Source organism: Oncorhynchus nerka, linkage group LG7 (genome assembly GCF_034236695.1).
Source record: "Oncorhynchus nerka isolate Pitt River linkage group LG7, Oner_Uvic_2.0, whole genome shotgun sequence".
NCBI lineage: Eukaryota > Metazoa > Chordata > Actinopteri > Salmoniformes > Salmonidae > Oncorhynchus > Oncorhynchus nerka.
The window spans coordinates 62,754,287-62,769,452 of NC_088402.1; the positions used below are offsets into that span (position 1 = coordinate 62,754,287).

General features: G+C 47.5%; 1 protein-coding gene across 2 annotated transcripts in view; it reads left to right on the forward strand.

The window, feature by feature from the left end:
- The window catches only part of lamb2 (laminin, beta 2 (laminin S)), a 43,705-nt gene that overhangs the window by 20,816 nt on the left and 7,723 nt on the right, over positions 1–15,166 (forward strand). Inside the window, exons 3-21 of one of the 2 annotated variants that reach the window (XM_029664438.2) lie at positions 848–1,017; positions 1,151–1,286; positions 3,709–3,782; positions 4,540–4,728; positions 4,946–5,009; positions 9,056–9,255; positions 9,420–9,540; positions 9,690–9,878; positions 10,129–10,308; positions 10,508–10,620; positions 11,145–11,224; positions 11,322–11,457; positions 11,569–11,727; positions 12,122–12,249; positions 12,410–12,545; positions 13,133–13,325; positions 13,436–13,579; positions 13,834–14,065; positions 14,165–14,334. In XM_029664438.2, the coding sequence (XP_029520298.1) occupies positions 848–1,017; positions 1,151–1,286; positions 3,709–3,782; positions 4,540–4,728; positions 4,946–5,009; positions 9,056–9,255; positions 9,420–9,540; positions 9,690–9,878; positions 10,129–10,308; positions 10,508–10,620; positions 11,145–11,224; positions 11,322–11,457; positions 11,569–11,727; positions 12,122–12,249; positions 12,410–12,545; positions 13,133–13,325; positions 13,436–13,579; positions 13,834–14,065; positions 14,165–14,334 (2,814 nt within the window). Of the gene's footprint in view, positions 1–847; positions 1,018–1,150; positions 1,287–3,708; positions 3,783–4,210; positions 4,233–4,539; positions 4,729–4,945; positions 5,010–9,055; positions 9,256–9,419; positions 9,541–9,689; positions 9,879–10,128; positions 10,309–10,507; positions 10,621–11,144; positions 11,225–11,321; positions 11,458–11,568; positions 11,728–12,121; positions 12,250–12,409; positions 12,546–13,132; positions 13,326–13,435; positions 13,580–13,833; positions 14,066–14,164; positions 14,335–15,166 lie in introns of those variants that run through there. The other variant, XM_065020687.1, reaches the window with a different exon arrangement.

Genomic DNA, 15,166 nt, shown 5'->3' on the forward strand with positions numbered 1-15,166 from the left:
GGATTTATTTCTGTTTGTGTTGCATGTTTTTGCTTCTTGTATCCATAGAGTGCCTTAGAAGCACCTGTTGTAGACAGACAGACAGACAGACAGACAGACAGACAGACAGACAGACAGACAGACCTCCCTGGCCCTGCTCTTTAGACTGAGTGTCTCCCCGTCCCACTGGCGCTTCACTAGGAATATATTTCAGGATGTTGACTGGACTGCTTGACGACTGTTGGGCTATTTTCAAACACCCCACACACAGTTCATCCATTGAGTCACACGAACACGAAAATGCATGCACAGACACACCCACACAAACTAACACAAAAAGACACACACAAGCTCACACACACACACACATACACACATACTTTCCTGCTGTGCTGTCAGAACCTGACCTCGTTGACCTCCTAGTTGACCTTTGGGTTCGCTTCCAGATTTAGCGGCTGTAGGGCCCCATGTCAGGTCAACCGTTTTGGACTTCAGGAGAGAGAGGCACTGCTAACATATTCCCCCAAAAGATAATCTCTTTAAGTGTTTTTTCAACATTGTTACTCCTATTATTTAAACATTGACTGTTGAGCTGCAGGTGGGCTAGCAGCAGCTTTAGTTGGGCTCAGCTTTAGTCTCAGGATTAAACGTAGGCTTACTTCCTCTCTTGATGTCCTTTTCCTGTACTGATTAGAGTTTGTGGTAATGTCGTAGAAAGACAGAGAGTGATTTGTTTTCTAAGACAGAGGAGTGATCCATCTAGCGAAACCATTGTCTTTCTTTCTTCACTCTAAGTGACTGCAATAACATCCCCCTGCTGTGATGTTGTTTCCTGTCCTTAACCTCCTCTCCTTCCTCGCTTCTCCAGCCCTGGCATATGCCACTGCCCGGGAGCCAGACCACGCCCACGGCTGTACCCATGGCAGCTGTTACCCGGCAACAGGAGACCTGTTGGTGGGCCGTGAGAAGAGCCTGAAGGCATCATCTACATGCGGCTCCAGGAAGAAAGACCCCTACTGCATCGTCAGTCACTTACAGGTGTGTGTGTGTGTGTGTGTGTGTGTGTGTGTGTGTGTGTGTGTGGGTCTCCAACATCCTCTCACTCCCCCTACCTCTCTCTGTCCTGAGCTTCTGTTCGACCTCTGACCTGTGTCACCTCTGACCCCTGTAGGATGAGAAGAAATGTTTCCAGTGTGACTCTCGCCGCCCATATGATCCTGTCTACAACACCATCAGTCACCGCATTGAGAACGTCATCACCACGTTCAAACCACACCGCAAGAAGTCATGGTGGCAGTCGGAGAATGGTGAGAATTGAGATTGCATTCATAGAGGTTGCAATTATATCCATGTTTAAATAGTGAACCTTTGATTTTATGAGAAGCCGTGTTAAAACAGATTTGTTGTCTATTTGTGCCCCCTGCCTTCGGTTACATGACATACCCCCAGCATGCAGCTGTCAGTGGAACGAACTCATACAGAATCCATATCATCCGTATTATTAGAGGCCTAATCTTGGTAACTACTATTAATAACAGGTCTGTTCAGAGACCGAGAAAGAGAGGGGGGAGTGGAAGAGGGAGAGATCATGAGTGGATCATAAAAGGAAGCAGTAGTGAGAGGGTGAGATATGTGGGAGAGAGATGGGGCCGACGATCCTGGAAGCCACAGTGCGTCATTACAGTGAGTCCTGGTAGCTCTGTTCTGAAGGGCCTTCAAAGCCCAGAGGTCCATGGCCTCCATCACACTAAATCACCTTCTCTTCTCTGTAGTAGCCTACTTTACTCTGCCTGGACCGGACCCAGACCAGCCACAGGCCCACAGCTGTTTGTATGGGGATAATAACGGTGCAGGCTGTACCCTGGCACGTCAACAAAGGGAGGAACGAGAAAGAGAAGAGAGGAAAGGAAAGGAGGCTGGGGAGGGAGGGAAGGGGTCAGAGGAAGATTGGGAGCCGGAGAGAAAGAGTGAGAGAAAGAGTGAGAGGGTGTACATTGAGGGAGGGATAGAAAATTAGATTTGGAGAATGGATTTCAAGACACCAGCTGAGCAATTCTCCTTCTTCATTGTTAATACAGAGGCCACATCACTGCAAACAAAAGCCCCATTTCAGGTCTATTTCTGAGTAATTGACTACTGTGGACCAGTATAGCACTGCCTGTACTCTATGTCGAACACTGAGAGGTGGGGGACAGGAAACAGTCACTATTTTTACTCCCAGTCTCCATGGTGTTTCTAGCAGGGCTTTAGAGTATGTGACATGGAGCACAGTGGGCTGCTTGTGCTATATGTGTGTAGACCACTGTCCCTGTGTCCCTCTGGTGTGAGGCCCCTTCCTTCACTTACTTCCTTAAGGGCTTGGAGTGGAAGGCTAGGTTGGGTGGGTACCTTATCCACTGTTCTGTAGAGCAGCTTGTGCCACTTCTACTCTGTTTGAAGTGGTACCAAGTAGGCTACTAGAAGGATGTGCGAGTGGGTTGGTTCCGTTAGTAGAGTGTACCAGTTACTAATTGCTCTCCGTTAACCAAGCCTCACAACAGCGGTGATGGGAGAAACACAAATGAAACTATTTGCTGTGACCCCTCTCCCACTCTCCAGTTCTATCTCTGTTTCCCTTCCTTTGCCCTTTCCCTCTCTTTGCTTCTCTCTCCTCCTCATTCTTCCTCTCCCTCTCCTCCAATGTGACTCCTTGGCTCTAGCACACCCTGCCTCTCTTTTCCTCTGCCTCTCCTTTCCCCGGCCTCCGTTTCCTTCCTGATTAGCCTTTCATTAAGGAGTGCAGGTTATGGTTCACAGCCTACAGCACAGACCCAATGGCCGAAATCCAGTTTGACCTTTTACTCACCAATGTGTCTCTGTGTGTATTTACACTGTGTGTGTGTCAGGTTGGTTTATGATTGCATGAATCTTCAGAAGATTTGTGAGACTCTCTCTCTGTTATTTCCAGTCTTTTTTATTTTATTGTGTTACTTTTCCACAGGCCTGGCTCCCATCACACCACACCACAGCCTGCCTGAGGGGTAGATAGCTAGTGATGTTAATGTTGAGGCGCCAAACCCGGAAGCTGTACTCTGTCATTACCTCTCTCATTTTTTCATGTGCAGAGTTACAAATTTTACTGTTGTCTTCCTGCTGTTTGTATTCACTTCAGACGACATTTGGAGATGGGGAAAGGATCCTCAAACACTTCGCTTTATGAGCATGTGTTTAGGGTGTTCTCAGAGATTTCCCTTTGAGCTACGTTGTGGCATATAGACATTTCTGACGGGACTATTTACTGTGGTTATTATGTTATTTATATGCTGTAGCAGTTAAATGTTCCAGGGGACAGAAGGCAGAACCCCCTACACTACTATTGGAACTTAAGACTTCTTCTCTACCAATTCATTGTGAATAATGGGCCAACTCGAGTGGTTCTTAAGGATGGATCATGCCCAGGAAGTGTGTGGGATTACCCATGTGGACGACCACATCTCCAGCCAAGACGAGAATGCCTTTTCCTGTTCAGATGCCATTACTCAAGCCAAGAGACGGACAGGGGCTTCCCTCACAGCTGGTAGTTGAGTTATCACTGGTGAAAACACGGGTTTGCATTTCCTGTAACAGACAGATTGACAGGTTGATTGAGTGCATACATTATAGATGTAATAGCAACAACATAAAGCTTGACATGCCCTCTCTCATCCTTTCTCTCTCTCTCTCTCTCCATCCCTCTCGTTTTGTCTTCAGGAAAGCCTGATGTCTTCATTCAGCTGGACCTTGAGGCAGAATTCCATTTTACTCATCTTATCATGATCTTCAAGGTTAGACATAGAGCACTTAGTAAACCTTAGACCAGGGGTCTCCAACTTTTTCTATCATGAGAGCTACTTAATAAACATGTCACGAGCTACGGCTCTTTAGTGTACAAGAGAAAGTAGTGCACTGTATTGTCTGTCAATATATCTGGTAAAATAATGGTTAATAAACAACTAACGGGGCCCTATAAAATCTGTAATTTTTTCCCAAAATTATGTTTTATAATTTCCCAAATGATGTTTTGTTTTGTATTACAGTTAATTGGATGTTCTGAGTTGATGTCAATGTTTAAATCACATCAGAATACTTTGTCTAATTCCCCTTTTTTCCATTTCTGTCAACCCACAAGATGGTTATCATATCAACTGGCTACACATGGAGTGATGGACAAACGCCTGCACCACACAGACAGAAAGAGGCAATATTGCTGGAAATTAATTGGCAGATAGTGTTAGGTTGGTCTTTTTAAGCCATTAGTGGCTAACCAGGGGTGGGATAATGTCAATGTTCAGTTAGATAGTAGCTTGGAGCTTGTGGTGTCGGGATACTTGTGAGATTTGTTTATGACAGTTTGTGGTGGAACACGTGAAAATTGCATGTACTTTCAGAATTGTTTGGCGAGCTACTCGTAGGTGGTAGCTCACGATCAACCTGTTGGAGACCCCTGCCTTAAACAGTGTGTCAAATCTATGCAGTATATAACAATGTTCTGTGTCTTCAAATGAGCAACTACACACATCACATCCCTCTCCTGGCACACAGACATTTCGCCCAGCAGCCATGGTGATTGAGCGATCGGCAGATTTTGGACGTAACTGGCAGGTGTACCGCTACTTTGCCTATGACTGTGGCTCGGTCTTCCCCGGGGTATCTAAGGGACCCCTACGCAAAGTAGACGACGTCATCTGTGAGTCGCGCTACTCTGACATCGAGCCGTCCACAGAGGGAGAGGTGAGTCTGATAGTTAAGAGGGATTTATCCCTAGCCAATGACCACAAGACATTGGAAAGATGTTGAAAATCCTTATTTTTGGTTGAAAAGACACATTTGTTTGAATAGACATTGAAAATGTGTCATTTCAATGTGTTGTGCTCACTAGGTTACTGCAGTTGTACACATACATTAAAATGGCATTCAACCACCTGTCCTGTCCCTCTTCTTCCTCCAGGCAATCTACAGAGTTCTGGACCCTGCCATCCACATTGAGGACCCCTACAGCCCCAACATTCAGAGTAAGATACACTCACCAGTCACCACAACTAACAACCACTTCCCCCCCATGTTAAGCCAAACTCACACCGCTGACATGATACAGCGACTGCCACTCTACCGTATAATTTCAGCACAGCACAACACCTAAACAGAATGGCACATGACAGTCTGCACGGGATATATGAAAACCAGCTGCTCTCTCTCCCCCACACAAGCTGTCCCTTCTATTTGGACTGGTATGACTTCACTGTTTCCCCAGGAGTAAGAGCAGCCTTCCCTAAGTAGTGACAGGGGAGGTTCTGTTCTTAATAAAAACCAAGGTATGGATTGACCCTGACCCTTAAACTGGATGTTCCATGTTGTCCAGACAGACACTGAATGAGTAGCTAGCACACTGCCATGCTCATTACTGCCCTGCACTTGTTTAAGGAAACCTTAGACTGTGTCACTCATTAGTGCACCCTTAAGGTACATCTAATGGGAGCTCTCAAATCAAAATGTATTTGTCACATGCGCCGAATACAACAGGTGTAGTAGACCTTACAGTGAAATTCTTACTTACAAGCCCTTAACAAACATCGCCGTTCTAAGTGTTAAGTAATTATTATTTATTTTTTTAGATAAGTAAAAAACAAATAATTAAAGATCAGCAGTAAAATAACAATAGCGAGGCTATATACAGGAGGTACTGGTACAGAGTCAATGTGCGGGGGTCACAGGTTAGTCGAGGTAATTGATGTAATATGTACATGTAGGTAGAGGTAATGTAATGAATACTCAGGGAGAAAAAGGTGTAGAGTCACACACAGAGCACGGCAGATGTTTATCAAGCCTTCGCAGAAATCGTGGCCACAGGCAGGCAATGGTCAAACACAGGTATGCTGTCAAAAACAAACAATAACTCACAACCATGTAAACAGAAAGAAGTGAACTAAATAGGGAGCTGATGAGACCAGGTGAGAAATGAACACAGGTGAAATCAATGAACAAAAATGAAAGACAGGGCTACGTTCCAGAACACAAAGAAACAGGGCTACGTTCCAGAACACAAAGAAACAGGGCTACGGTCCAGAACACAAAGAAACAGGGCTACGTTCCAGAACACAAAGAAACAGGGCTACGTTCCAGAACACAAAGAAACAGGGCTACGTTCCAGAACACAAAGAAACAGGGCTACGTTCCAGAACACAAAGAAACAGGGCTACGTTCCAGAACACAAAGAAACAGGGCTACGTTCCAGAACACAAAGAAACAGGGCTACGTTCCAGAACACAAAGAAACAGGGCTACATTCCAGAACACAAAGAAACAGGGCTACGTTCAAGAACACAAAGAAACAGGCCACGTTCCAGAACACAAAGAAACAGGGCTACATTCCAGAACACAAAGAAACAGGGCTACGTTCCAGAACACAAAGAAACAGGGCTACATTCCAGAACACAAAGAAACAGGGCTACATTCCAGAACACAAAGAAACTGGGCTACCTTCCAGAACACAAAGAAACAGGGCTACGTTCCAGAACACAAAGAAACAGGGCTACGTTCCAGAACACAAAGAAACAGGGCTACGTTCCAGAACACAAAGAAACAGGGCTACGTTCCAGAACACAAAGAAACAGTGCTACGTTCCAGAACACAAACAAACAGGGCTACGTTCCAGAACACAAAGAAACAGGGCTACGTTCCAGAACACAAAGAAACAGGGCTATGTTCCAGAACACAAAGAAACAGGGCTACGTTCCAGAACACAAAGGAACAGGGCTACATTCCAGAACACAAAGAAACAGGACTACGTTCCAGAACACAAAGAAACAGGGCTACGTTCCAGAACACAAAGAAACAGGGCTACGTTCCAGAACACAAAGAAACAGGGCTACGTTCCAGAACACAAAGAAACAGGGCTACGTTCCAGAACACGAAGAAACAGGGCTACGTTCCAGAACACAAAGAAAAAGAACACAAGGTTGACTAAGAAAAGAAAAGCAGAACCTTACAGGTAAAGTGACTATGCATAGATAAAGAGCTCTCACTCTGTATCGGCTTTAGCTCAGGTTTGACAGAGAGACACATTTTGAGGGGGTTTAGTAATTAAAGTGCTGAAACCTGATGTGTTCCTGCTGTAAAGGAGGCAGTTGAATCTGCTAGTGTGCCACAGAATATCGACATGGAGGGAGGATGTCTGAGAGGAGGGAGTTAAAATGAAGCCTGGATGTCGGGTGTATACCGTTACAGAATGCCTATGGTTTAGTTTGAGCACTTTCCCATGCAGAGCTCATCCACAGCTAGAGAGTTTAAAGATGGACGGCTCTGTCCTGATAGAGGTAATCCTGTCAGGGAAGTTGGGGGAGCTGTTAGCAGGAGGTACATTAGTATGTTAATAATAACAATGAAATGACTTTACCAGTGGCTTGACTGATACTCATAAGAGTTGGACATGGCATATTGTGGCCCTGGCAACAGCCTGATATTCCCCAAAGTCCTGTGGAACAGTGGAACTTATTGTCCCACTGGTTTGTGAGAAAGGGAGTGGTGTTTTGCCTGTCAAGGTCTAGAGAACAGGGCCCTTCTGTGTGTGAGAAAGGATACGCTCAGATAACAGAGGCCAGGAGTACTGATAGGGCCCGGATTTGAGGCTGCTCTGCCGCTCTGCCGAGTCAAATGAAGGTAGGTAATGGAAGGAACCACACAAAGAATACTAAGTGTTTCTTAGGAGTACAGTGAAGGTAGCTGCCCCAAAACACAGCTTTTTCGCATAGAGGTGTGACTTGTTCTCCATTTGTTTGTGTTGAAACACTGTGTGGAGAGAGATAAGCACTAAGTGGAGAGAGAGAGAGTGCTGATTGATTCTACATGCTGTCTGCAGCGCATCTCTCTCTAGTCTGTAGGGGTAAGATGAGCCATTGGGGAAAATCCGTTTTTTTGGACCTAACTTGCTTTCCACTCTTCCATGTGGTTTCTTCCTTCATAGACTCCATGAAGTGATGACCTCTTCATAAATATTTGGTCAAATGATACATTTTGTGTATTGTTTCCTAGTGAACAGCTGGAACGTGACTGACAGCAGGGAATGTTCTGTGCACAGTAGCAACCTACCGCCCCTCTGTGAGAGTTTATCAAGTGCATCCCAAATGGCACCCTATTCTCTTTCTAGTGCACTACTGTTGACCAGGGCCCATAAGGCTCTGGTCAAAAGTAGTGCAGTATTTAGGAAATAGGGTACCATTTGGGACGCAGCTCAAGTCTCCTAACAACACCCTCCATGCCCCTTTCAGTCCGCCCTTATTTTCACCCCTTCATTTACATTACATTTAAGTCATTTAGCAGACGCTCTTATCCAGAGCGACTTACAAATTGGTGCTTTCACCTTATGACATCCAGTGGAACAGCCACTTTACAATAGTGCATCTAGGTCTTTTAAGGGGGGGGTGAGAAGGATTACTTTATCCTATCCTAGGTATTCCTTAAAGAGGTGGGGTTTCAGGTGTCTCCGGAAGGTGGTGATTGACTCCGCTGTCCTGGCGTCGTGAGGGAGTTTGTTCCACCATTGGGGGGCCAGAGCAGCGAACAGTTTTGACTGGGCTGAGCGGGAACTGTACTTCCTCAGTGGTAGGGAGGCGAGCAGGCCAGAGGTGGATGAACGCAGTGCCCTTGTTTGGGTGTAGGGCCTGATCAGAGCCTGGAGGTACTGAGGTGCCGTTCCCCTCACAGCTCCGTAGGCAAGCACCATGGTCTTGTAGCGGATGCGAGCTTCAACTGGAAGCCAGTGGAGAGAGCGGAGGAGCGGGGTGACGTGAGAGAACTTGGGAAGGTTGAACACCAGACGGGCTGCGGCGTAGCTTCAGCGATGTCATGCTCGCCTGGCCTTGACTTCTTCCTTTTACGGGGGAGAGTGTCTCTGCTTATGTCTGTGGTGGGGGTTGGGGTTAATGGATAATTAATGGTGTGTCTGGAACCTTTCCTTTTGACTTTGAAGTATTCATTTGGATGTTCAAATAGCTTGTTGTATATCTCCTAATCTCTCTGCCGCCCCCCCCCCTCCTCTCTTCTCCTCCTCTTGCATCCTGAAGACCAGCTGAAGATCACTAACCTGCGTGTGAACTTCACCAAGCTGCACACTCTGGGAGATAACCTGCTGGACTCCCGCGTGGAGATCAAGGAGAAGTACTACTATGCCATGTACGAGCTGGTCGTCCGCGGCAACTGCTTCTGCTATGGCCACGCCTCCGAGTGTGCCCCCATCGATGGGATCAAGGATGAGGAGGGCATGGTGAGTAAGGGGACACAGAACTGCCCTTAGTTGTATGGAGGAAGACTGCCCTATATAGATTGCTGTGTATGAAAGCAGAGGCATCTGTGCAGAGGGGAGTTAGAATGGGAGGTTTTGTTTAGAATTCTCTGTGATTTGTGTAATTCAGCCTCCCTGTCCCCCAGGTCCATGGGAGGTGTGTCTGCAAGCACAACACGAAGGGTCTGAATTGTGAGCTGTGTGATGACTTCCATAGTGACATGCCCTGGAGACCGGCTGAGGGACGCAACACCAACGCCTGCAAGAGTGAGTGGTGGTGTACCACACCATAACAAGAAACGTCTCTTACTCCTCTCCTAACATCACTGATTATTATGAACACACCAGTCATAGGTCATAATCAAAGGAATGAGAATCTTGATTATGTTGTGATCTGTACCCTTGGTCTCTCACAGAATGTAACTGTAACGGCCACTCCAACCAGTGTCACTTTGACATGGCGGTTTACTTGGCCACGGGCAATGCCGGCGGTGGCGTCTGTGACCACTGTCTCCACAACACCATGGGACGCAACTGTGAGATGTGTAAACCATTTTACTACAAGGACCCCAGCAGGGACATCAGAGATCCCGGGGTCTGTACTGGTGAGTAGAGGGTGTCGACCGCTTCTCAGAACTGGGGCACAGGAACTGTGTGTGTATTTCTCACATTATCATACTGTGTATGGGTGATGGCATAGGTATGTACGTGTACAGGTTATTTTCACGTTTAAAACCCTGGTACCACTTTATGTCCATTAGATGTGAGCGTGTACATGTTTTCTAGGTAGTACGTACTACTGCATGGTTATGTTTGTTAAGTTTAACAGGATGTTTGTTGTCTTCCTTCTACCAGCCTGTGACTGTGATCCTGATGGTTCCCTGAATGGGGGCATCTGTGACGGGCATGACGAGCCATCCCTGGGCATGATCGCTGGGCAGTGCCGCTGTAAGGACCACGTGGAAGGGCATCGCTGTGACAAATGCAAGTCTGGCTTCTTTGGCCTGAGTGCAGCAAACCCCCGCGGCTGCCAACGTGAGTGGAGAGGAGCACAATCATGAATCATTCTAACAAATTGAACTGATTGTAGTCCAAATGACCCTCATTTTGTGTGGTTGTTATGTTAGAAATTTTGGAACAATCTTTTGTTAATCTCTCTCAGTGCTTTGAATAAAATCATGTGCCACATTTCTGTGTTCCCATGCCCCTATAATTCCTGCTCTGTCCCCCTCAGCCTGCCAGTGTGACCCCAGGGGTACTGTGTCAGAGAGCCCAAAATGTGACCCTGTGAGCGGGGACTGCTTCTGCAAGCGACTGGTCACCGGACGCAGCTGTGACCTGTGTCTGGTAAGGCTCCAGGAGAGCCTCCCTCTCCTAACCATAACACACAGAGATTCTCTCTCTCTCTCTTTCCATTCATTCATTCATTCATACGTACATTCACATCCTCCTGTCACTCACAACTTCCTTGCCGTGCCAGTAACAATACCCAGGAATGTAAAGCCCTGCTTGGGTCTTCATATCTAAATGTAGCCCAGGGATGTCAGGCCTCTCCGGTTGGTGTAGGTTACAGCATGCTAAAAATGGTCAGCTGTGGTCCGGACTAAGTGGATCCTTAACTCTCATAAGCTGCATAAAGGCTTGTTTTAAAGTCATGAACAGACAACCACTATTTTGCACCCATAACTTAAGCTCTACCAGCCTGTACTTTGATAGGCAGCATGTATCTACAGTATCTCATTTTGGAGCTAGGAACACCTGGTTGAGGTATCTGAGTAGTTACCTATGATGTAAGGTCCAGTAACCCTGGCTAATGTTGTCAGGAATGTCATCTGTCTGGTGCTAACAGCTGCCTGTCTGTCTGCCCACAGCCAGAACACTGGGCACTGAGTCATGACATGAATGGCTGCAGAGACTGTGACTGTGATGTGGGCGGAGCCACAGATAACCAGTGAGTGACAGCGTGGCCGCGGGAAGATGTTTTGGGTTGGGGGTGCTGTCCACGGGTTACATGCTTACTGCATAGATTTCTTATGCGTCTTCCCCAGCTGCTCTATGGAGAATGGCCAGTGCCGCTGTCGTAGTCATATGATGGGCCGTCAATGTACCCAGGTGGAGTCTGGGTGGTACTTCATGGCTCTGGACCACTATACCTATGAGGCTGAGCTGGCCATATTGGGACAGGTAACTACTACTTGTTATAGATAAGACTGGGGTGGACCCTTATTTGCATTGTTTGTACTGTCTATGTTTGACTTTGTGTGAATGCTTGATGGTATTTGTGTGTGTGTCCAGGGCTGCAGTGTGGAGCAGAGGGAGCACCAGCCTGGGCGCCCTGCCACCTGGACTGGCACTGGGTTTGCCAAGGTCCCAGAGGGCAGCAGCCTGGAGTTCTCCATCAACAATATCCCCTACTCCATGGAGTACGACCTCCTCATCCGCTATGAGCCACAGGTTAGTGCCTAGTCACACACATACGGGGCTTGGGCGGTATTCAGATGTTCAAATCGTCATACCGTCCTTCTCTCATACCAGGATTTACGCTGTTACCAGCATAGCACACACGGGGGAGGTAAAACGCAAGAAAAGACAAATGTACTTGTGTCATGCACGAAGTAGATGAACTAACTAACTTGCCAAAACCATAGTTTGTTAACAAGAAATTTGTGGAGTGGTTGACAAACTTATTTTAATGACTCCGACCTAAGTGTATGTAAACTTCAGACTTCAACTGTGCATACGTGTACACACACACACACACACACACACACACCCCTCTGTTTTCTGGATGTGCACAGTGTGTAACTGTATATGACTGTTATTGTGGTGTGTGTGTGTCTTGTGTTAGATGCCACGGGACTGGGGGGAGGTCCGTGTGACGATCATTCGGCCAGGGCCCATTCCCACCAGCAGCCCTTGTGGAAACACCATCCCTGCAGACGACATGCTCACTGTGTCTCTGCCTGCAGGATCCAGGTGAGAACCTCACACACACCTCACTACGGAATATACAGTGCCCTTGTGTCTGGCTCAGGTGACAGTGATACACTTGTGTAATTGGATGTTACTACATGGTGGATTTTGCTTTTCCTAAAAGTGAGTATTTTCCTGTGTGGTGTGTGTGTGTTTGCTGCAGGTTTGTCGTGCTGCCTCCACCTGTATGCATGGAGAGAGGAGTGAGCTACACTCTTCGCTTTGAGTTCAGTCGCTATCTGGATGGGAACAGTATTCTCATTCTTGGTACAACCGCTGCCAACATTTTAGTGGACTCTGTGAGTATCAAGACTCAACAAATTGAGCCTCCTGAGTGGTGCAGCGGTCTAAGGCGCCACAACAGTCGGGGGTTCAATCCCAGGCTGTGTCACAGCTGGCCTTACTGGGAGCCTATAGGGCGACATACAATTGGCCCACTGTCGTCTGGGTTCGGTGAAGGTTTGGCTGGGGGGGCTTTCCTTGGCTCATCGTACTCTAGCGACTCCTTACGGCGGCCCGGGCACCTGCAAGCTGACCTCGGTCGTCAGTTGAACAGTGTTTCCTCTGACACATTGGTGCAGCTAGCTTCCGGGTTAAGTGAGCAGTGTGTTAAGAAGCAACGCGGCTTGGCGGGTCATGTTTCGAATGACACATGACTTGACCTTCGCCTCTCCCGAGCCCGTTGGGGAGTTGCAGTGATGAGACAAGATTGTAACTATCAATTAAAAAAGGGCAACAATTACAAAGTAAATGATATAACATTTTAAGAAACTTACTCAATAAATTATGCTTGTCTGCACATCTCTCTCTTTATCTCTCTCCCTCTCTCTCTAATTGTGTTCTTCTTATGCAATCCAGCTAATACTCCTCCCTGCTTCCTCTCCAGATCTCCCTGATCCCTCGTTACTCCTCCCTGGAGATGTTCATTGGCGGTGACCCCGCCTCCATCGCTAGGAAGCAGAGCTACGAGCGCTACCGCTGCCACGAGGGGGCCAAGAGCGTGACACGCCCCCAGATCAGCAACGTCTGTGCCAAACTCATCACCAGCATGTCAGCCATCATTAACCATGGAGCCCTGCGTAAGTTATTTCACGGTACACATAATCACAATCTGCTATCATCAAGGATGCCTGGTAATTATTTTCACAATGAAATGAAAACGTTTTCATCACGTCTTTCTTCTTCACAGCTTGCCTGTGTGACCCCCAGGGCTCAGTCAGCTCAGTGTGTGACACGCACGGAGGTCAGTGTCGCTGTAGGCCAAACGTGATTGGACTTCGCTGTGACCAGTGTGCTCCTGGGACGTACGGCTTTGGACCTGCAGGATGTAAAGGTTAGTGTTGTAACCCCAGTCAACCGCACAAAGAGAAAGGGCAAAACTCCTGGTGTTATCCTGTAGGGTACACAAATAGTTTATTCTGCAAAGGTGCATTGGACTGTACAGTCTGTCTATCCCACTTATGTGAACAGCTGTACTGGTGGCGCCCCCTGCTGCCTCATTACCTACTGACCCACTCCTCTCTTGATTTATACTTTCCAATAAATCTCTCTCCCTCCCTCCCTCCCTCCCTCCCTCCCTCTCTCTAGCATGTGAGTGCAATCTGGAAGGTGCGGTCACTCGGTCCTGTGACCAGTTGACTGGGCAGTGCCCGTGCCGCCCGGGTGCGTTCGGCCAGCGGTGCGATGGCTGCCAGGCAGGACACTGGGGCTTCCCCAACTGTAAGCGATGCCTGTGTAATGGACATGCTGAGGAGTGCCACCAGAGGACCGGAGCCTGTCTCAACTGCAGGGACAACACTGGAGGGGACAAATGTGACAGGTTAGGCTTCACCACGGGGACAGTGGGGAATCTTGAATAAGTATTAAGGTAGCCAATGTAATGTTATTGACAAGCATACTGCTATTGCTGTATTTCAAGGTGTGCCAACGGTTACTACGGCAACCCAGTGTTGGGCACAGGTATGGGTAACCAATGTCGGGCCTGCCCTTGCCCAGATGGCCCAAACAGCGGACGCCACTTCGCTGCCTCCTGTTACCAGGACAACCGCAACAGACAGGTGGTCTGCAACTGTAACCAAGGATACACAGGTACAACCCACACCTCCATTTCTCCATTGAGGTGTCTTCTCTCTCTCCTTACTGTTCTTCCTCCTCTTTATCAGCCAGGCAAGTGGACGAAGAACAGTTTTGATCATGTCTGCATGAATGAGCAGATGCTTCCTAGGGTTGATGATGTACTGTGAAAGAGGATCTGTTAGTGTGATTTAACTCAGGGAAATGTCCATGGTGTGATATTCCAAGGCATTCGCCAGGGTGGGTCTTTTGGTGAGACAAATAGACACTTCTCTTGTAGAACGTTTATCCTACCAGGAAAAATGTGGAATGATAATGTGTCTTGTTTCCTCCCTTACCCAACTTGGCACAGGGGGGATGGTTAAGCGCTCCGAGGGTTCTATCAAGCGTGAGTAGTGATGGTGACCCCACCCTCCTTACCAACCCCTGCCACCTGCATGGCTTCAGCACCCCACCCATCTATGGTGCTGTGCCACAGTGCCACAATGTTATACTGGGCACATAGTCAGTGCTTGGTACTCCTGCTGGCTTACACAGGCACTAAGCAGCCAAACAGTCAACCAGCTGATAACAACAAAGTCTCTGCCACGCTGCCTTTTGCTTCTCTGCCTCTGTTGCAGACACAAAAGACAGTAACAGGTATATCAGTCATAGTAGACAAGCTGAAGCTGTGAGATTACGCCAACCTATTGTACATTCACTGTGAGCCTGTGACAGAAAGACAAACAAGCATTCTGCCTACTCTGCTTTAGACAGCTTTGCTGCAATGAGATCAATATGATGTGCTTTACTGTAAACCTACTTACCATCAACAGCCCCTTCTATGTGTCATATCCTTTTATTCAAT